Source organism: Aulonocara stuartgranti (genome assembly GCF_965226115.1).
Source record: "Aulonocara stuartgranti genome assembly, chromosome: 19".
Lineage (NCBI taxonomy): Eukaryota > Metazoa > Chordata > Actinopteri > Cichliformes > Cichlidae > Aulonocara > Aulonocara stuartgranti.
In genome coordinates this window covers 3965734-3988026 of record NC_138955.1, presented here as the reverse complement: position 1 = coordinate 3988026, position 22293 = coordinate 3965734, and the positions used below count along the sequence as shown (strand labels likewise).

At 42.2% G+C, this 22293-nt stretch overlaps 1 protein-coding gene across 2 annotated transcripts; it reads left to right on the top strand.

The window, feature by feature from the left end:
- Window positions 1-4: 4 nt before the first annotated feature.
- On the top strand, window positions 5-14216 carry rpap1 (RNA polymerase II associated protein 1). Of its 2 annotated transcripts, none has more exons than XM_082515012.1 (27): window positions 5-99; window positions 846-1040; window positions 1158-1306; window positions 1427-1519; window positions 1718-1871; window positions 2031-2195; window positions 2362-2589; window positions 3293-3408; window positions 3504-3602; window positions 4068-4169; window positions 4273-4440; window positions 4825-5004; window positions 5095-5229; window positions 5319-5477; window positions 5889-6046; window positions 6388-6558; window positions 6658-6853; window positions 7120-7229; window positions 7586-7781; window positions 8586-8732; window positions 9020-9162; window positions 9468-9900; window positions 11199-11317; window positions 11394-11625; window positions 11724-11900; window positions 12378-12434; window positions 13945-14216. In XM_082515012.1, the coding sequence occupies exons 2-27, from the start codon at window positions 848-850 to the stop codon at window positions 14092-14094; spliced, it is 4230 nt and encodes a 1409-aa protein (XP_082371138.1). In that variant the 5' UTR covers window positions 5-99; window positions 846-847; the 3' UTR covers window positions 14095-14216. The 2 variants fall into 2 exon arrangements, with proteins under 2 accessions (XP_082371138.1, XP_082371137.1); XM_082515011.1 differs by having other exon boundaries at window positions 2028-2195.
- Window positions 14217-22293: the final 8077 nt, after the last annotated feature.

Genomic DNA, 22293 nt, shown 5'->3' with positions numbered 1-22293 from the left:
ACGTTTTCCCCTTCCGCCTTGTTGTGTCACATCAAAAATCTTCCGTGCGAGCTGCAGAGTCTTGTGTGGATTCTTCAAAGGTCCAGCTAATAAATGAAGGTTAGCTCCAGCTATTATCAAGATTTTCAAATAGCAAAAAACAGATAGTTTAAATTTATACTCCTTGGTACTGTTTTGGACAAATTTAGCTCCAGATAAAAAGGAACTGTGATGGAATTCAAGCTAGCGTCAGCTGTACGTTACATTCATCCGCGGTAAACTTAACTACACGTGAAAAATGGATGAAACCCCCCCAACTCCTTTCATATAATCACTATTTATTAATGTCTAAACGCTTAATTGAAGATAGTGTATTTTTATCCTTTAATGCCCTCTTATATGGGCTTAGTTAGCACTACGGGCATGACACTGTCAAATTCCACTGACTATGATCTCCAACCACAGATTGTATTTGTAGTTTCCAACCTGACGAACCTGAGTCTCAGATAAACACAGCAATGAAACGGCCTGACACAACAGATGCGTCTATTAATAAGACTTGTGTTAGGATTAGGTGTTGGAAGGTGATGGGCTGGGATAAAGTCAGGGTTTTCCCTGCATATTAAAAATGGTATTATTAACAATATCATTAAACATTTTTTTTACGTGAAGTTTACTCAAACTTAAATATATTTTTGTTTATAAAATTCCCTAAAGTAAGTAGGAAATTGAAAGACTGTTGTAATATAAGATAACATAGGCTTTGCGTAACAACATGCAGACCAGCTGTGGCTACAAAGGCTTGTTTTGCTGTTAAAATATTCCCAAGATGCCTATGTTTAATGTCCTCTTTGTGTCCTTAACAGCAATGTTGCGGCGTCCCAAGCCAACTGACTCAGAGGCAGACCTCCTGAGAGAGCAGGAGCACTTTCTCACTTCAGGCGCTCCCTCTGCCGCCAGTGTTGTCCGCCGCCCTGACAAGAGGAGAGGAGAAGCTGGAGAGGGAGAAGGGCGGAGTGGGGAGAATGAAGGGAGCCAGAGGGATGTGGTCACCATTGAAGGTTACAGATGACACAGATTTTTCACAAGAGCATATTGTGTTTTAAAACTTTTCTGATTTTAACTTTTTGGGGTCTCTTGTGTAAGTAGTTAAAGCTCAGCTGTTCTCTTAAATGCAGATCTTCCAGATCAGCTCCCTTCTCTGACCCCAGCCCCTCCTAAGAAGTCTCGCTTTAAAGCGAGTCGTGTCACCTTTGAGGATGAGGATGCCGAGGAAAGGCTGGACAGACACGACACTCACATCAGTGCCGTTCTCTCCAGAATTGTTGTAAGTGGAAGCTTCTTGTCTGTTCTCAGTTAGACTTGTTTAATGTCTTGTTTGGTGTATCCATAGTTTGGGATTCTTTTAGTTATTTATTTTACGTATGTGTATTTTTTTTGTGTCAAGGAGAGAGATACCAGCTCCACTCCAATATCTCTACCAGCATTTACAGGCATGGCTTTCCCCAAAGTGCTGCACCGCTCAGAAACCAGCAATCAGGTAAAGGTCAATAATATTATCTCTTCTTTAAATTTTAAAATTTCTTATCAGCCACTATAGATTCATAATCAGTTATTATATTTATTGCAGTAAGTCACCCCCTCTTCGTACGATGGCATGCTATTTTTGCATTCATTTGGTGTCGTGTGAAATAATCCTGGTTTTTTTGTTTTGTTTTTTTTTGTTCCCTCCCTGCAGGCACCTCTGTCATCAGCTGGAGGAAAGAAGAGCATCTTTGCTCGTCAGATTGCTGCCCAGAAACTAAAAGAGTGCAAGACAACATTACATAGTTTATCTGAAGCTGCTCCAACCCCAGAAACTACTATGGATACAGATCAGTGTGATGCTGCAGGTGGGGTTAACCATTAATATCACAAATGCAACACAGGTCTCAGTTTATTTGTGTGTTTTCGAAGAATTTAGGAATTACATATTTTCAGCAGTAGTAACACTTTCTGAAAAATATTTTTCCTCCCTTCTATACCATCCTCTTCGTCTCTCTGTTCAGTAGAACCAGCAGCAGTCTCCGGTCCCAGGTTGGTGTCCGGGCAGGGGCTTCAGGGTCCCGATAGCTCAGGAGAGACCATGAGGATCCACATGGAAAACCAGGCCAAGCTCCAAGCCATGTCCCAGTCTGAGATACTCGAGGAGCAGAAGAAGCTCTTGTTTCAGCTCGGTAGGCATTGATGTTGTCGGCAGGATCTTTTCTTTATAATGCACGTTATAATTAAGATGTGATGGGGTGGATTTTCTATCCATTTAGATGTACTAGTCACGTACATCACACTTTTTTTTATCACCATTTCTGTACAGCATGTAATGCAGTTATTTTTGCTTCTCAGATCCTAGACTGGTGGACTTTGTTAGATCTCGCAAAGCACAGAGCGTCCCATCCTTTCCCTCCCCATCCAAACACCCCAAGGACAAAAGTGGCACAGAAGATCCTCCAGTTCAGGATGTGAGCAGAGAGTCAGGCTCCTGCAGTGCTGCAGTGTTGTGTCAGAAACCCCAAGAGGTGAAGATGGAAGGAGAGGAGGAGGAGCTGTCAGCGCCACCACCTGCTGTGACGGGTATGATTTATTCAAATTCAACACCAGTTTCTGCTCTCTGCTGCTGGTGATTAAGATGAAAGTTAGATTCTAATATATGTGGATGATGTTGTTATTAAGTGTGCCTATGCAATAGCACACTTTCACATTGTTCCTGTGCCTGCTTTCCTGGTAAGATTGAATCCTCATTTCTGGGATCTTAAATTTGCTTAAGGAGACCAATTTTATCCACTTTTTAAAGAGACGATGACACTTAGCTGTTAACCAGCATTCCCTCACTTCCCGGTCAAATATCTTCTTCTCATTTCTGCACGCTTTTCCGCTCTCGTACTTGTCCATCCTCTCACTGTGTAACTTAATGTCAGATGTAGTTGCTGCATGGCTAAAACTGATTCATATCTCCATTTGGAGTGATAGAAGCCTCTCTTTGAAGTTTTATTTCAGAAAATGCAAAAATCAACTTCACCCCTTAATTTGTTGCTTATACATCACACGAACCCCCCAAAAAGTTAGAACTTCATTATGTTATTCTGTCCCGCTTGCATTGGCTACAATTAATAGCCAGATTGTTTAAGCTTCTAGTCACGTTTAATGAGTGCTGAGGTTTTTGCAGCAGATGCAGCTTCTAAAATTGTTTGGAGAAGTTGTTTTTGGCTAACTAATTGTCATTTTCATTTACAATGCTACGCTGTTTTTACCACAATGGATGCATCTGTGAATACAGAGGAGGATCTGCCAGTGAAGCCTCAGAAGGAATGGGTCCACATGGATAAGCTGGAGCCGGAGAAGTTGGAGTGGTTGAGAGACTTGCCTGAACCCAGAAGGAAAGGAACCAAGAAAGTAAGATCTGGTATTTGACTTGCAAGTAATGAAAGATCTAGTTAAAATTCTGTATTTTATTCAACACTTTCCGTTGTTTTTGTGTGTCCTGATAGGCCATGCAGGCTCGTTTTGACTTCGCGGGGACTTTAATTCCGCCCACTGAGGATCTGCCAACGCACCTGGGCCTCCACCACCATGGAGAGGAGCCTGAGGTCAGTCAGCACAAAGTCACAACAAAAAGACAACTTTACCTCCTTAAAATTGGAGTGATGCTTTTATAAAATGACAACAATGTCAAGTTCCAGTTGACTCCTTGGTAGAACACAGTAGAACCTACTGGATTGTGCGTGTAGATTAAATATCACAACCTGTGGCTTAATTTTAAGTTTATGTCATGTTTTTTTACTGAAGTACAAAAACAAGACTGCAGAGGATTTAAATAAGATTGAGGTTTGTAGTGAAACACACTTTGAGAGCTCAGTAAGAGTAGAAAAGCACTAATAAGTACCTATCCATTCACTGTTTATCTGTAAGTTTTCTCTGTTATTATTCAGTCTGATTGATCCCATCAGACTCAATTTCTGTCTCATTCATTTAAATTCAGTTCTTCTCATATCTGCACCTGTAAAAATGTATAAACTCTTATCATGAGATCTCATCTTGACATTTGTCCCCAGCGGGCAGGTTATTCCCTGCAGGAACTCTTCCTGCTGTCTCGGAGTCAGGTCATCCAGCAGAGGACGCTGTCGCTCAACACTCTGGCGAACATCCTCTCAAAGGTACCAGAACCTAGACGCATGAAGTTCCACTCTTAGCTTTAAGAAGCGTGCCTCTGTCATGTTGCTGGATTTTTTTCTTCTTCTTCTTTTTTTTTTTTTGCAGGCGTGTGCTGGGGAATACGTGTCAGTTCTGAAAGGCAGCGTGACGTCTACTCTGCTCGACGCCGGCCTGCTCTTTCTGCTCCGCTTTGCATTGGACGATAGTGTGGAGGGAGTGATGTCTGCAGCTGTGCACGCTCTTAAAGCACTGCTTGTGTGTGCAGAAGATGAAGTAAGATTATAAAGCATAAAGCCAAATATTGCAATAGTAATATAATAAAAATAATAATAATAATAATTGTTTAACCTGCACTAATTTACTCTTTGTAATTTTCTATATGCACTATTTGAAAAAAGCAAATAAATAAATACAAATATCACAGAAATTTGTCCTCATACTGAGGACTAATATAAAGAAAGAACTATATCATGTAAAACTCAAAGCTTTATTTCGATGATTTGTGCATAAACAGCACAGCATTGACTCATTATCGGATAATATCTTTTAAAACACATCAGCTGAATAGAATAGAATACACTGTTCCTTTACTGTAAATGAGTACAAGTGTCTGAAACCCCAGTCAAGTTCCTCTTACAAATGAGTTCCCTCACTCAGGAGTGTCTGGACTGCACTTTTTCCTGGTTTCGCGGTCTGTCTTCCTTCCCCCTGCTGCCATCTGCTCAGGAGGAAGAAGATGAGGAGGATGAAGGGCTGGATGAAAGTATGAAGGAGACGGCGAAGGAGAAAGAAGAGAGGAAGAGCGATCATGAAGTGGCCAGACAGGATGCTGTCAAGGTGAAGATCTCAATATCCCTTTTTTTTTGCATTCTACATGTTGCCTTCGTGACCTGTGGATGGAAACTGATCAAAGGTTTCTGATTTCAGGGTTTGTTAAAAATGAAACTGCTCCCCAGGCTGCGTTACATTCTCGAGGTGGTCCGACCGTCACCTCGGGTGGTTCAGGATGTCCTGGAGATCCTGACTCGCATTGCTAGGCATTCCTCCTCATCTGCTACGCAGGTAACAACAGCAACTTTTTAACAACTGAGAAGTCTTTAAACTCAAAGTCCTTCATAGCTGAAATACCTCTTGGTGTATCCCATTCTCAGGTGTTGGATTGTCCTCGTCTGATGGAGACAGTAATGTCAGAGTTTCTTCCCACTTCCTGGTCACCATCATCTCAGTCCATTTATGGACTTCCACTTTCCAGCGCAATGAAGCTTCTAAGAGTTTTGGCTACCTCTGGTAGACATGCCTGTGCAAGACTGGTAAAATCAATAAGTGTAATTTTTTAACTGCAAAGATACTCGAGTAATGAGATTTATAATGCATTGATTCTGCAAGCTGCCAGTCCAGGGGCCGACTTTTAAGACAAAAGCTATAAAAACAGTGTTTACCGTTACTTATGATGTATTCCTGTTTTTAATATTAGTAGCAAACATGTTTTTGGAGGCTCATCAGTGTACTGTAGTGGGAAAACACATTTGGCTTGCACTCAAAAGATCCCTGGTTTGAGACCAGTGGTTATAAGCTAGTGTGCTCCTAGTACCAGTCCTAACCAGGATAAATGGGAGGGTTGCATCAGAAAGGTGTAAAATCTGTGCCAAATAAACATCCTCTGTGGAGACCGCTGGAAAGAAGGGTAATCGGTGTTGTGCCTTCTTTTTTGGCCTTTCCAGTTAAACTCTCTGGGAGCGAGTGAGCGATTGTCTCATCTCCTGAGTGCAGAGCCCAACGAGCTGCTGCTGGAGCCGACCGAGTCCCTCAGGATCACCACAGAGGCCTACAGGCTGTGGGCCGTAGCAGCCGGCTATGGACAGGCGTGCAAATTATACATGTAAGTTATAATGTGAGAGCGATTACTGCCACATTTCTTAACACAGTTATATTTGTCATATTTAAAAAAATGTTGCTATGTTGATGCACTAGTGAGAAAATAGAATCAAATGTAAACAATTAATGTCTGTATCTACACTGAGATAGAAAATTTGCAAATGATTCTATCAGGAATTTGCACATTTACTTTATGATGAGCCAACAGCCTGCTAGATAAAGGGTCCCTTACCAGTTTATATTGTATGTGGCTCCCTTCGCGCTCTGTCCAAACGTAAGAGCCAGGCTCTCCTCTTCACTCACAGTGAGTATTTAATTGCTTTGATTTGCTGTGTTTTCCCACAGAGACCTGTATCCAGCCTTAGTGACAGCACTGCAGTCTGTTCACAGACTTCCACCTGCCTCAGATCCTCTGCAACCTCTGCAGCTCCAGCGGTTTTTGGCTCTGCTTTCTCTGCTCACGCAAGTTACACACACAGCTGGCTGCCATCAGGAGCTCCAGGCTGGGATGGTCAGGTACAGATCAATGAAGCCATTCTGCTAGAGAATCTGGAGGAAGCAGTGTTGGCTTGAACGCTCTGATCTTACATGTCAGTTCCTCTGCTTTCACTGCAGCTCCGGTGGAGAAGAGTGCCCTCCCCCTCCTCCTGTATCTTGGGGTCATGTCACAGGGTTGCAGACATCCTTAATGGGGCATTTGAAGGGTTTTATTAAGAACCTCGATGATCCACTTCAGAAAGACGGCAGCCTCACTCTGATACCAGTTTACCTTGTTTACCTAGAAGCGTACTACCATCAGCTCTCCAGACAGGTATTTCCTGCCTTTCCCTTCCATAAATGAGATGTTTCATATTTATTGTTACTTATGCTAAGTTAAAATTTGATGTCATGTGATTTCCCAGCTGGCGAGTGGTCATCGTGTATCCTTCCTTCTGCACGCTCAGTTTAAGCAACAGTGAGAATGCAGCTAATTATGTCCTGTTGTGCGCTACATGTGACAAAGAGGAACTTGAGGATTATCTTGTTCGCTGTTTACGTCTCAAATTCCTTGAAACTGATGAACATGTTGCTCCACAGAACTGTTTCAAGCCCGTGGAGACTCTTCAAGAGCTCGAGCTGCTGACATCTGATGCTCTTCTCCCTCTGATGTCTCACAGTGTTGTGCAAGGCCTGATAAAGAATCTCAAGTATGTCTGAAAACAGATGGCAATTTAGCCTTTTTTCCACAAAATTTGTGTTTGAGTTGAACCTTTAACATCATTCATTATTATTTAAAAAAAAAAAAAAGTTGGGGGCAGGGATAGCTCAGTAGGTAGAGTGGTGGCCCCATGATCGGAAGGTCGGGGGTTCGACTCCACTGAACGGCTACCCTGAGGTACCCCTGAGCAAGGTACCGTCCCTGCACACTGCTCCCCGGGCGCTGCATTGGTGGCTGCCCACTGCTTCACTGGGTGAATGGGTTAAATGCAGAGGAACTATTTCCCTATGGGGACTAACACATACACATTATAACAGCACAGTTTAATGTTTTTTTCCACACCAGGTCTTCCTCTGTAGTGTGTAATGCTCAGGCTATACCTCTGGGCCCAGAAATCACTAATAACCTCCCTGGATTGGCGTGCATGGGATGGAGGAATCGTCCGGGGCTGGTTGCTCCCAGCTCCCCTTTCCCTCTTCTGACTGGACTGGGGCTCCTATTGGAGACGATCACAGGGATCCATAAAGGCCTCAGCAGCAAGGTAGGACTGACTGTCCTTGGGGTGTTTTTATTTTGTTGTTGTTTGCTGGTTTTATACATTTTCTGCTTCGTTTATGTCCAACCAAAACATAGAACTAATGAGTAAAGCATGTGGACTCTCCTTGTAATGAAGGTATGGGTACTCTTTGCACTCTGGGGCACATTGTTAGGTACACCTTTGTAGTATGAGGTTAGATTCCCTTTTTGCCTTCAGAACTTTTGCCTTAATTGTTTGTGGCAATGATTCAACGAGGTGCTGGAAACATTCCTCTAAGGTTTTGGTAAATATTGACATGATAGCATCACACACATTTTTTTGGCTGAACATGATGACCACATCCCATAGCTGCTCTATTGGATTAGGATCCGCTAACTATGGAGGTCATCTGAGTACAGTGAGCTCAGCTGATACTAAGGGGCCCACTATCACCACCCTGAGTCATTGATACAAGGCAGGATGGATCCATGATTTAGGTTTTTATTTCAAATTCTGACTGAATGTCGCAGCAGAAATCAAGACTTATTGTTTTCTAATCTTTTGTTCAGTTGTGGTGAGTCCACATGGCTTGTAGTGTTAATTTTCTCTTCTTAGCTGACAGGCTTCGAGGCTCGATATGTTGTGCACTGAGAGATGCTCTTCTGCATGCTTTAAATGTATGCATCCATCTGGCAGTAACGGCCATGCCGTGTCATTCTGATGCTCAGCTTGAATTTTAAGAGGTCGTCTTGACCTCAACGTCGTGCCTAAATGCTGCCATGTGATTGGCTGATCGTATATTTAGATGTCCCCGCTCTCACTCACTAGTTCACCGGACTGCTTCTGTCGGAGCCTGTGACTGGTTACCTGCGCAGCTGCAGTCAGGCTACACCCAGCCTGTCTCACACCAAGGCTTGGCTTCTACGTCACGAACACCACCTCCTCTACCTGCTGCTGCGACTGGCTCACAGACTGGTACGTCCACTCCATCTTTAATGTTGAGCTCAGTTTAGCCATGTTATACAGTATTTTAAACCATTTTTCTTTCAGGCTTTAGTTTCCTTCTTATGCCGCAGCTTGTATGATTCCTGGCTAGTTCATTTATTTTTGCCTTGTATGGAATGAAAATGGGTGCAGCCCTTTTCTACTTGATTTTGGTGTTTTGAGCATAAGATCAGATTTTATCTGCTCACTTGTTGATGTTTAATTATTTATTTTAACCTAATCATGTTATTTTTTCCCCTCTGTTTTACCTCTCTCAGGTTCCCCTCGACTCAGAAATAGCAAAACATGCCTCACTTTACCACCAGGTGGCGCTAGTTGTACTGCCTTGGTTATTGCCAGGCAGTGAATACCTGGTACATGAACTGCTCTCCACCATTGTCTTCAGCAAGGACTTTATATCGTATGTTTACCTTTAATCAGTTTAATCTGAGATAAGTGAAGCACCTACAATATTACTCTAAAGTGCCTGAATTTTTATAATTACTTTTTATTTTGATAGTTTGTCTAAATCGATGTTTAAATTAGTGCCTCAAAAATGTGACTGATGGTTGTCCTCTAATTTTGCTAACGACATTATATATAAAATTTAATTTCTTTGAAATAAGATTAAATGAACAAATGACCCATTTCCATCAAAAATTTCTCGTTCTGTTTCTTCGCTTATTAAATTATCAGGGTGTTTATGTCTGTTTCTTTGATTTCCAGAGAAGGACACAGTGGAGGACCTGAGGCTGTGGAGCTGGGGGAGCTGAAGCTTCATGAGGAAACACAAAAGGACACCTCTCCCTCTCTCCAGACTGTCGGGGCTCTCCTGAGAGAAGCCTGTGTCCAGCTGCCATCCATACGAGGTTGCTTCCTCACTCACCTGGCCCACCTGGAGTCGTCTGTAATAGTGTCCAGAGATGCTCTCCTGGGCCACAACCCCTGGATCAAAAGTCATCTCTTGCCAGAGCTCACAGGTCCCATCCTGCCATCTGATTGGCCTTTCCTTCCACTTCTCAGCCTGTATGAGCAATCGGGGGTGTCTGATGGTGGAGGGCTGGCAGTGGAGGAGCTTCCTCAGGGGGCTCTGCAGGCTGTGACTCACTGTCTGCAGTGGTTGCTGCTGCTGGAGGTCTGGAGGGAGGAAGCGCTAAAGGTATTCAAACAAGTCAAGTCAGTTGCCCGTCTGAATTTTCTCAGAGGGCTTTGGTGTCAAGTCTCAGCGGAGACCACATAGAAATCTGATTATTAACACATTTAATTAATAGGCAATTTTGTGGGGTTGTTGTACATATAAATGGAAAAGTTTTATATATTCCATGTCAGCCAACAAAATGTATATCAGTAACAGCAGAACTGATCCATTATATAATAATATAACTAGTACATGCACATACTACTGAATTGTTTGGCCTGTTTGGCAAACTGATGTACTTAATCACATTTAAAAAATGAAAACATAGATGTGGTAGATGCTGTTGTTTGTCGTTTAGCTCGTGCCATTTTGGCTTTTATGTGAGGTCATCGCTAGGCTTGTATGATGCAACTTCTGGTCATATAACACAGATGTTATTGTCATGAAATGAAAACAGAAGGATGCCTTCATAAGAGGTTGCAGGTCCATCGAGGCTAAAAACACGTCCTGTTAGTCTGTTACTAGTTGGTTGCCAGGCAGCGTGATGGTGGCGTAATGTATCATGCATAGTTCAACTTTTTTGTATATAAATTAGTTATTTTCAGGAAATAAAAATGATATGAAGCTTTTATAAGTTGTTACAGGTCCATAATTGCTAAATATAGGCCATTTCAGTTCATTGCTAGGCAGTTGCTAAGCAACATAATGACACCTTTAATATATGATATAGATAGGAACCTTCAAGCGCCACAAATGCACCTGTATACCAAGTTTGGTTGCTCAACTCCAGATGGTGTGGGAGGAGTTTATGGACAGAGACAAACAAGCACACTAATTTTTTTGTGCGTGAGATAGTGAGATGCTGTCATAGTAACACTTTAGAAAGAGGCAGAGGGGTGGTAGAGAGGGGAAGGCAGAGTTAGAGGCCATGATAAACGTTCGCTGTATTCATTCTGGAGTCACCGAGTGTCTGAATATGTGACTTCTTTTGGTATGTGCTTGTTTTACTCTATAGAAACTGATGTAGGATGTCTGACGTGCTTGCTGTGTTAGGTGACTAGCAGGCGCAGTTATCCAAAATCTATAACTTTTACTTCATATTCTCCTTTCACAGTAAATCAAATGTCAATTATTTGTCAGTTTATTAGTGCTAGTCTTAAAATATAGTTCACATATATTTTAAGATAGTTCACAATTTTCATAGAGAAGTACTTTGTACATGCAATGGAGTTACAAAGAAAACCTACACCCTTCAGATGTTTCTTCTGTAGATCTGTTTCCTTATCACATAAATTGATTGCTTCTGTGTCATGCTGTAGGTGGTCCTCCCTGTCGCCAAGTTCGCCCGCCTGTCCTGTGTGTTCCTCTGTTCCAGTGACTTGTTCCTGGAGAGACCCGTTCAGAGGCTGACCTGGGGTCTGTTCAGACTGCTCACCAGGTCTGATATGACACATTTAGCTTTTTCTTTTACACCAACTAATCTCTAAAAGTTAACAGTGACCCTTCATTTTCAGGAGCACCAAGCTGGACTCTTTGGACCTGAACGTCCCTCCTCCAGGTCTGGCCTCATTCCAGGACTTGTATTCAGCCCTTGTGTCCCAGTATGAAGCTGTGTCTTTTGGAGACCGGCTGTTTGGTTGCTGGGTCCTCTTGCCCCTGCAGAGGAGGTACAGCACCACCATGAGGCTGGCGGTGTTTGGCGAGCACGTGGGGATGCTGAGGTCTCTGGGGGTCACTCTAGAACAGGTAACGATGATGGCGTAATGATCTCTGTTGAAGTGATTTTTCCACTTCCTGTTATAATAAGTTATTTATTGTTTATATGTCTGTCTTGTCATTTGAAGCTGTCCATTCCTATCGAGAGGTTCACCTCCCCACCTGAAGATTCCCTCCCTCTCCTCCGTCTCTACTTCCGCTCTTTGGTAACTGGGACTTTGAAGCGCTCCTGGTGTCCTGTCTTATATGTGGCTGCTTTGTCTCACGTGAACTCCTTCATCTTCTCTCAGGATGCTGCTGCACAGGTACAGCAACACTTGACACACTGAGCACTGAGTTGCTCTGCTTTATCTGAATGTTTTAGGTGTGCATTCATATTAAGATTGTCCTTTGTATCAATGGCAGTGAAAGCTAAACCCGGCTGCCACATGTCCTGCAGCTGCTCTGAATAGACCCTGGGTTTGTGGGAACAGCTTCTACATCTGCTTTTGTACATTTTTGGATCAAAAAGGAGCTTGTTGGGTGAAAGTCTTGACAATTTGACAAATGCACAAAACCAGTCCTCATATTATTTCTATTTATTCATGGGTTTGTAACTTTGAATTGGCTGCAAGCGTTTGAAGTTAAAATGAGAAACACATCATATTTGCTCAATTCACAAAGGCATTATTTTAGAGGGGTGAAGCTGAAAACATTCATACGTGCAGTGGAGCAGCATTAAACACGGAGACATAAAGTGCACGAGCCAGGCTTTGATCTTTAATTCCCTTGTTCTTTTCCAGGAGGTTGAAACCGCTCGACACAGTATGTTGAGGAAGATCTACTACCTGACTGACGAGGTACTCCTCTCCTTTTAGCATGCACTGGTAGTTTTCCTGCTCTCTTTCTGCCTCTGGTCTTTACATGCTGTGTTCATTGATTACTCATTCTCCCCCCTTGCCTCTCTGCTTCTTGATGATTTAGTTATTACAGTCTTGCTAAACTCTCACTGTTTTCATTGCGTGCTTTACCAAAGTGGAGCTATTGTGCTCAGTCCTAGCTCCACATTTCTATTCTTGGACTGTACTGGAGTAGATTTGTGTGACTCACAATACAAAATAATCCTTATTTATTTTGTACTGGGCTTTTGCGCAGCCGCTTTAGTTCCTCTTTTAGCTCTCTCCTTCCTCCTTCCATCCATTTAATCCAGCTTTCTTCTGAGTGGCTGCTGCTCACAAACAAAAGATGTAAACAGCAGATTGGTAGGACTTCTGTGCTCAAAGCCAGAGCTCTTATGAGACCAAATTAGAAAACTGTCTGAAGCCGATTGTTTAGAACATTATGAAGTCTGAGCTTTCAGCTCACATACGGTGACCTCACTGTGAGCATGGATGTTTTAAAAGGTTTATATGTATGATAGAAATAGTGAAAAGTACATTAGTTCTTTAAATCCAGGTTTTAAGTAGTGGCCTCACTTCAGTTGAGTGCATTTGCAAAACACTGTTTCATTATAGGCCTGCATGTCCTGCAGTTATATTTAGAAACGTAGTAGGTTTTGAGTTTTGAATGACTTAGTTTTGCACGTTTGTGGAGCTCAATGGGGGCAAATATTTAGTTCTTCTTGGCTTGAAAGGTCAAAAGCTTAAAGATTTATTGTTTTAAACTGATAATATTCAGAGTGTGCAGTGATCGCTGTCTGTTTCCTACTGTCAAGTGGGGATTTTATATTTTTAAACTAGTGCAAATATGGGCTTTGACGTATTTACATGAACGACTAAATCAAACTACGTGTCAGGCAGCGGGTTCAGGAGCAGCAGGAGGAGAGGAATCAGCGTTTGTTTCAGAAATGTGGCAGGGAGCAGGTTGGGTTCAGTTAGCCCTCATCATGGAACAGAAAACTCACTGAGCTCGTCATCTCAGGGTGAACAAATTCTACTAAAGCTGCTTTCTGGAACAAGGCCCTGATTTTCGGGGGAGAGTATGTTGTTAATAAGTACTTTTATTTCCGTAACGGGAAGTGCTGCACTTCATTGACGACAGAAATCCATCTTCAGGGAGGTGATCAATGAAAGATGGTCATTGAGGCAGAGGCATGCGAGGAGCTGTCACTTGTGCACATTTCATACTGTTCTGATTAAGTGCACGTCCAGCCTAGCATGTAAACACCAGGTCCGGTTAAATCACATAGTGTGTAACAGTCAGTATGAAAAAGGAAACGCGTGTGTTTAACCTCAGCTGGTGTCTCTATCCCCCCTGGTAACAGCAGGGTCCACATGGGGCACGAGCATGTCTTGTTGGGAATATCTGGTTCACACAATCACTCCTGCTGCTCCTCTCACATCTTTCTCACTGTCATTCTCTCATTTCCAGGTGTTGAGGAGTCACTTGCTGCTCTTCCGTCTGCCCCAGCATCACTTACAGCTCGGCTTCGACATGTACGAACAGTTGCCTCCCATTAGGGCCAAACGTTTGGAGAGAGTCCTGGGACTGCAGGAGAGCAGTGTTGACAAAGGAGACTGAAAAGAGTGAAAAAAACCTGAAGAAAAATAACAGGGTTGTATTCTCAAAATAGGCTAGGCAGAGGCGAGATGCGGTATTATGAAAGCAGAAGGTGCTGCACCACAGCGAGATGTTCATTTCAAGGCACATGTAGTTGTTTCCGTGGCCCGGTTTTGTGACTAATATGTATAGTTGCAAAAAATGCCACCATGTGTTCCAGGTTCTTAAAAAAATATGGCAGGGCAGTTCTTCCTGCTTCACTAGTGCCTGAAATGATCTTCATTTGTAAATAAAACAGTGATGTTTGAATAAAATATGATGTGTAACCTTTTATCCCATTAAACCTGAGCTCTGAAATTTTTACCTTCTTAATATTAGTATGGATTGAGTTTCACTGTTGACAACAGTTTAATACAGAAACAGTTTGACATTGCTGTTTGTGAAACATCCTGTGTAAATTCAAGGTTCTTTATTTGTCACATGCAAAGAACCTTGAATTTACACAGGATGTTTCATGTCAATGTAAATGTGACATTCACGGGTAACTGCGACTAAAATGAATATAGGATGGAAAGTTCTCCTGCAGTGTTGGTGCTTCTGACTCTGACCACTGGCACTGCCACTAAAATTTTCTGAGTACATCATCTTTAACCTGCCATCCTTTAAAAAACTCACACCCATCACCCTAGGGACCATTCTCAGCCACGCCATAAAAAGACCATATATCCATATCTTATTCCACTTTAAATTAGCCAACCTTGTAAAACTACTTCTCCCTGAAATATTCATGTAAAGTTTTAATTATATTTTCGTTGTTTTAACCCTTCAAATCCCAGTGTTATTACATGAGCGCCCTGTGTTATAAGCCCCAAAAACCAAAAAACGAAACTAAATATTTCCACAAAAAACCAGTTGAAGTAATATGTGATTGTCATTATAAGTAGGCCTTTAGATGGACCAAATATTGGCACCAACATACATTTTGACCTGCCATTATTTTTTTGGTTTAGAAATGGTTTAGAAGACAACCTGTTGTCATCTTATTCATGTAGATCGCCACAGGCAGATAGTGTGTGTGGGTTTGCCCACTTCCCTTGAGCTGAACAATTTGCTAATAAAGCACCAGCAACACAGCTCTGCACAACCATTTCACAAGGACTTTAACCACAAAACAACACTCCTGACAAGGTGTTCAACTTGTGCACATCACAAAGAAACGATAAAGCAACAACTTTTCATACTTTTTGTTTTGAAGTGTTTTGTTCTCACCAATCAAGCTGTGAAAGGATCAGAGGTAATCAGTGGATATCTTTGACATTGGTGCACTTGTTGTGAATGTGAGCAAAAGAAAAGGGGACTATGGATGTGTGCTAGACTAAGAAATGGTTTTCTTGCAAATTTTATTTCTGCCATTATTTTTTTGCATTTTTTTTGCAATTTAAAAATTAAAACTTCAAGGCCCTGAGTCTTCATTGACATCCAAGAAAAGAAGAAAAAATAAAATCATATGATGATAATTTGGGGTTGAAAAATAGCATTTATAATGGAAGTCAATGGGCAGAAAATGGTCCCCAGGGTGATGGGTGTGGGGATTTCTGCTGCTCAGCCATTTTAGGCTGATTTAAGGAATTCACACTGGAATATTAACATTGACAGGTAAAAACTATCCTGTGGCAAGTTTGGTTATATTCCACTGAACACAGTGGAAATGGCAGCCATTTAACACATAGCAGTGGCACAAAAAGGTCCCAAGAAGGCAGGAAGGTTAAAATCTTCTCTTCCTGTTTTGTTACTTGTTTGTAAACATATTTGCATAATTGTGTGTTGCACATAACAATCAACAAGTTTTGGTTTCACGACTTTTTGTGCAACATCTGAAAGAGTAAGTGGTATACCTGCATTTCTGCAATCATCTTTGTGTGAGGTTCCCTTAAAAAGGTCCAGGGGATGAGGGAAAGTAACAAATGGAATTGTTATGGAAATTTTAACAATAACCTGCAACACACCCAGTGAGCTTGATTTGAAGTGGGTGTAATAAACACATTGCAATGTGGAGAGAGCATCCCAGTGAAACACCAGGACCATCTCTGCCTTGTGGCCACTGCCCTTACATCTTATATACAGACACACAGACAAAGAACATTCCCCAAACTCTTACATGTTGGCCCCTCTCACGGGGGGGGGGGGGGGGGTGCTATACCTTCTCCCGCACAGAGAATTCTGACCTTGTTTTCTGCTTAGCCTTCACCTAAGGATTTACATCCCTGATAAGCAGAAGGAGTCTCACTACCTGTTTAATGTCTCCCATTACAATGGCCTCACTGTGTTAACTTTCCACATGCATGTAAAAGAGTGGCAGGAGTGCTCTTACTATGGTAAAGTGAGAAAGTGATATTACTATAACTAATGTGATATAATTAAATATGTGATTAATGCATGAGAAAAGAAATCTGCAACCACAGTATCCAGGTTGAAAAAAAGGAGACAAGGAGGCAAAATGGTTAGATTAAAAAGTTTTATTAATACTTCTATTAATAACTGAGCTGAAAGAGACCGTCAAGCCGCTATCAACATTCAAAGCAACAAACTCCTGTCACCTAAAATGTGGTGAAACGCACAGGAAATGGTGGACTGTAACCTGTTACTCTGCTTAGCTGTGATAGGAGTATCCCACTGCCTGTGTGTGTCTTCTGCATTACAAATTAATCTCTCCACGAAGATGTTGTCTGTCCTCTTGTGCATCTTGGCAATCGGTATTAATATATTGTTTTCATTATTAGGGACATTTTTAAGAGAAGCATCTAAAATATAAATGTAAATTTTACTGCATGTTGTTTTTCCACCCCCCATAGCCTGGACTGGATTCTGTAGCAGTACACAAGTCAACACTGATGATGTGGAGCAGGTGAACTTGGAAATTTCTCTCAGAGAGATACTCCCTACAGTATGTGACAAAATTTGATCCGATTTGATTGATGGCCCTAATCATGACCTTTTGACCTCCCCCCCTCCCCCCGGAAGTGTGTAATTTGATCCCCCTAAGCGTGACGAATTGCATCCGGAGAAGGGAGGGGGGAAACCCCCGGAAGCGCGCCACCTGTTGTTGGAAAAAAAAGAAAATGTCTGGGGACATCTCGGGCCTTCCAAGGTTTGGAGGCCTATCTCCACCCACCACCACTTCCCCTGCCGGTGGCGGACTCCCTCAGGTGTCGGTGCGTTGGTGGTTCTTTGTATCTGGGGGTGGGCGTCCGGGTACACACCGGCTCACTCCTTGGCGGCCGCTTATTGGGGCTCGCTCGGGCCATTTCGGAGGTGGGGTCACTCAGGCACAGCTGGCTGCCGGCGGAGCCCATGGGCGCATCACTGCAACTCCCCCTGGCTTCTGCTCCGCGGCTGCTGAATGAGCCCTCATCTGGGACTCTCCTTAGCTCTTACTGGGACAGTGGCGCGGCTGCCCCTCTGTGGGTCTTCCTTGGTCTCTTGTGTTCTGGGGGCCTCTGGATGTCTGGAGTTTTGATCTCCTCCATACCTGCTTGATACCGTAAAGGACAGGGCTGTGGCTCCCCACACTCCCTAGCAGATCATTACATGGAGAAACCTTTGGAATGCAAGCATGCTGATCCACACAGGTATGCACACAGGTGTACACATGGGTATTCAAGACGCGGACTAAAGCTTTCTTGGCTGCTGCCTCAAAGCACATTGTGCGCTGTCTATCTTGCGTGCTGAACAATATCGTCTATTATTTAGTAACTATTGATATCTATGACTAGCTAGTTTATTGTGATGGTGCTTTTTTTTCTATTATTATGTTGCTCTTTGTTGTTTGCTGTCTCCTCTGTTTTTTTTGTTTTTGTTTTTTTTTTCTCCATACAGGTGACCCAGGAGTTTTTTTTGTTGTTTGTTTTTTTTTCTCTCTTCCCCCCCTTCTCACCGTCTCTTCTCCCCTTTGGTTTTCTTTCTTTCTCTCCCCCTCTTTCTTTCATTCTTTCCCCCTGTCCTATCCCACAGTTATGTCTGTCCCGTTTGCAACTGAAAATAAAATAAATTCATAATTATAATAAAGGTCAACCAAATGGACCAATATGGCAAGGCCATGATGATCCACTTGGTAAAATAAATCCGCTTGGCATCTTTCTTGGCCTCAAGACAACAATTCTGATGGCTATAGATCCAAACGGGACACAAAAAAAAAAAAAAAAAAGAATACATTTGACATGAAGGCAACGAACCTTAGACAGAGTGATAAATGTAAAGTGGATATTCACCAAACAGTCGGCAACAATTTGCCTCCATCGTGCAGCAGAAGACAAGTGTAATAAAACTTAAACTGTAATACTGTAGTACTTTATTAAAAAGTCCAGCTTTTTTCCCCTTTCTTCTTCTATTCTGTGTAAATCTGAACTGGAGAGCACTCAGCTGCTATGTGGCTGGAACAAAGTAAAACTATTTTTAGGCTCACACATGTGGAGTGGAAACAGGGTCCTCAAGGAACCTCTGACTTCCTAGCGTTTTACGAGATATTTGTCAAACGCGCTCCTCTCTCTGTTATGCTTCCACGACAGTTTGATTACATTATCCAGCCTCCCTGCAGATTAGCAGCCTATGCAAGACACTTGGCTAGCTGGTTGAGTTACAGTCCTTTGTACACAAAATGGTATTACTTTGTTCAAAATGTTGTGAAAGCATTTAAAGCATTTTGTAACCTCCTATTCATATATATACATATGTTTATATAAAAATGTATGTATATTATACTTGTCCTGGTGGCCCGGGATGTTGCAGAAAGAGCTTCAGCAGGCTCTTCTTCTACCAAATGGGCTACGGGGCAGTTCTTTGTCCATGAGTTTTGTGTGTATAGTATGTGTATATTATTTTAGTGTATAATTATATCTAAGTTATTCAAGCTGCAGGCACGGCTGTGTGGTCATGGGGGACACACAGGTAATGTCCACCTTAATTTACGTGGGAGTTAAGAAAAGGATTTTAATGATTTACAAAAGACAGAAACTGAGTACTAACTGACTTGCACACTTACATTCCTAGCAAGATCGAGTTTACTTACATAAAAATTAATGAACCAACAAATGAATTAATAAAATAACGATTGTTGTTGTGGCTATTCATAAAGAAAGAAGTCACCTATCTATAAGTCTCAAATTTTTGCCAGCTTAATGATTTTCTAATAAACTGCATTTTTTGTTATTCAATGTGTGTGTTCAATCTTGATGTTGAGTCTTGGTTAATGTTGTGCCATGTCACTTACTGTTCCATAACAAATTTGAAAGCTTGACAATGATCCAGCATTGTTAACACCTGAGTGGTTTCCCAACATTTGTGCAGTGCAGACATGAAAGCATGAGCTCAGCTCAGCAATATATATTAACCTACCTTATACACATCAAGCTCTCCACATTGGTGGTCAAACCTGGTGTATAGCTCATTGAGCATGGTGATCACTTGCATGGGCGTACAGATTGAGCAAACAGCCGTGAAGCCCACAATATCAGAGAAGAGCATCGTAACATGGTCAAACTTCTTGGCTTGGACGGTTTCACCCTGCCACAGCTGCTGTGCCACAGTGCCGGGAAAGATCGAGAAGAGGAGATCCACTGTTTTCTTCTTTTCCTCCTCCAGAGCTTGATGTGCATGTTCCAAGGCTGCCTTGGCCTTCCCCAACCGCTTCTTCAAACCATCCTGTGCTTTGGCCTGCTCGCCAACCAGGACTACATCACGGAGAGCGTTATGAATAGGGATGTCTGACAGATAGGGGCCGCGACCTGTCAGCTCCTCCAGCTTGTCCACGCATGGCGATCCCAAGAACAAGATGGCGTTTGACTCTGAAACGTAAATCATCTGACCTTTAAGGTCCATGTGCTAAAAGGAAAAGTAAAATGATGAGAAACATTTAGAAATTTTTAACGAAAGTGTTATTAAAAGCTATGAGATCCTTACAGCTCAAATATTCTGTGCATTTATATATATATATATATATATATATTAGGGGTGCAACGATACACAAAATTCACGGTTCGGTTCGGTTCGATACTTTGGTGTCACGGTTCGATATTTTTTCGATACAAAAAAATGTTCATGCATTTTTAATTTGTTTATTAAAATTATAAATATATATTTTAACTCAAAAGTACAGTTTTTAAATTTAACCCTAACCCTTGTGCGTGTTTTTTATTTTGACAGCGAATGCGCACCTGCGGACCACTTATGTGCAGCCCTGGTTATTTAGCTCATCATATTGCAGCCACAGAAATTCTTTTGTCCATGAAACCATAAAGCTGCACTTTCTTTTTGCCTTATAGTCTGATTTGTCATAACTTCTCCGTTTTGTGGTAAGCTTTTCTTTGGCTGTCACTTCTTCACCCTGACCTGTCTTATTTGGCTCAGCAGAACTGAAATGCTTTTACACACTCACTCACATAAGCTCAGCGATTCTCTGCGCGATCAACCTCTCACATGTTTAAGCTGCGGGAGATTTCACTTGTCATGTTTGCATAGTAAGCTAACGATTAATAAGACGATGTCAGAGGAATTGGTGCACAAATTATCATCACTCACAGATCAGTGCTGTCGCTCTCTATACACAGTTCGCACGATTGCAAAGTGAAAGCAAAAAAACAAGCGCAAATTCAAACGCGATTTCAATATGTCACATATTGACAGTGGCTCACCGATCCCAATGACATAATTACCCAGCTACATTTCCGAAAGAATGCAGAAGCATTGACATATATTTTTCCTACAATAGCCCGACGGGCAGGGAAGAGATAGAATTTTGGTAGCCCGACTGAAAAAATCGCTAGCTCCGGGACGTCGGGCTAGCGATATTGCAAGCCCTGTATCTGATTGAGGAATCACTCATCTTTGGAAAAGAGAGTTTATTACAGAGAAATGTCTCTTTCCAAAATAAAAGCTATACTATCCGCTTCTTCTGGGCTATATTCTCAGCAGCATAAGGAGAATCATGTGCTAACAGCTGTCTAAATGACTCGGCTAAAGTTAGTAGCATGCTTGCTTTTTTTTGTCTGCTTCCACTTGTCTTTGCACTAGGATGATGTCGGTGTAAATGTGCAGTCATATTCGTTGTGTTCCCACTAGTGCTTTCAGGTTAATCTCGTTGAAATGACCTTAACGCCACAACACGGCAAATCTCCGTTAACGAGCTAACTGCGCTAACACACTAGTTCACACCAATGTAATTGAGCATTGCATGGCACATCCAACATACTGTTTTACTTTAGTCCATGACTCGCTTACCTTCAGGGTCATACGTCACATGAAAACCAAAATAATTCCAAACGCCAGATCTGAATGAGGTTCAATTTGCCTGTTGCAAGGAGAGCTTAACTTCTGTCTCGCTAGCTTGCCCTGCGCTCTTCCTTCTGACTATGCTGTCTGTGTTGAGCGCTCAGTGGATCTGCGCTCGACAGTGCAGCCTAGGCGGAGTAGTCGAACACAGATTCACTGAGCGCTCAACACAGACAGCATCGTCAGAAGGAAAATTGATAAAATAAATTACAAATGTTGTATTGTTCGATACATATGCGTACCGAACCGAAAGCACTGTATCGAACGGTTCAATATCGATACGAATATCGTTGCACCCCTAATATATATATATATATATATATGCGCATATGCTGTGGGGTTTTTTTTATCCATGGAAACAGTTTTTTCAAATGTATACACAATTAATTCCCTCAAGAGATGTAAATATTCCAGTACAATAAAATGACAGCTGCGTACAGCTGCAATCTGCCACAGTTTTAAATAAAGCTGAAAGATTTATTTATGTAGGGAATGTAAGCCGGTCAATTGGTCAATCTGTCTCACAGTCAAGACTTCAAGAGATAAAAATGTGGGTTGTTTAAATAAAAACCTTTGCAAGCCAAAAAAAAAGAAAAAAAGAAAAAAAAAGTTTTTAGAGGGAGGGAGGGTCTGCGGCAGGGGAGGGGAATAAGGAAGGCCTCGATCCAGACCTTGTGACCCTACCGGAAATACTCCGGAAGTGTCTAGTCATTTTCAGACCTGATGCGTCATGTTCCATAAGCATGAGGGGAGGGGTATGGTTCCTGGGGAGATCAGAGAGGCAGGGAGGGAGGGTTCCTGAAGCAAAGCGGTGATGCAGCAGATGATTCTGTGCTGTATAGAGAGACAGAGCGACAGTTAGTTTTCCACAAACTCATAGTTTGAATTCTGTTTCAA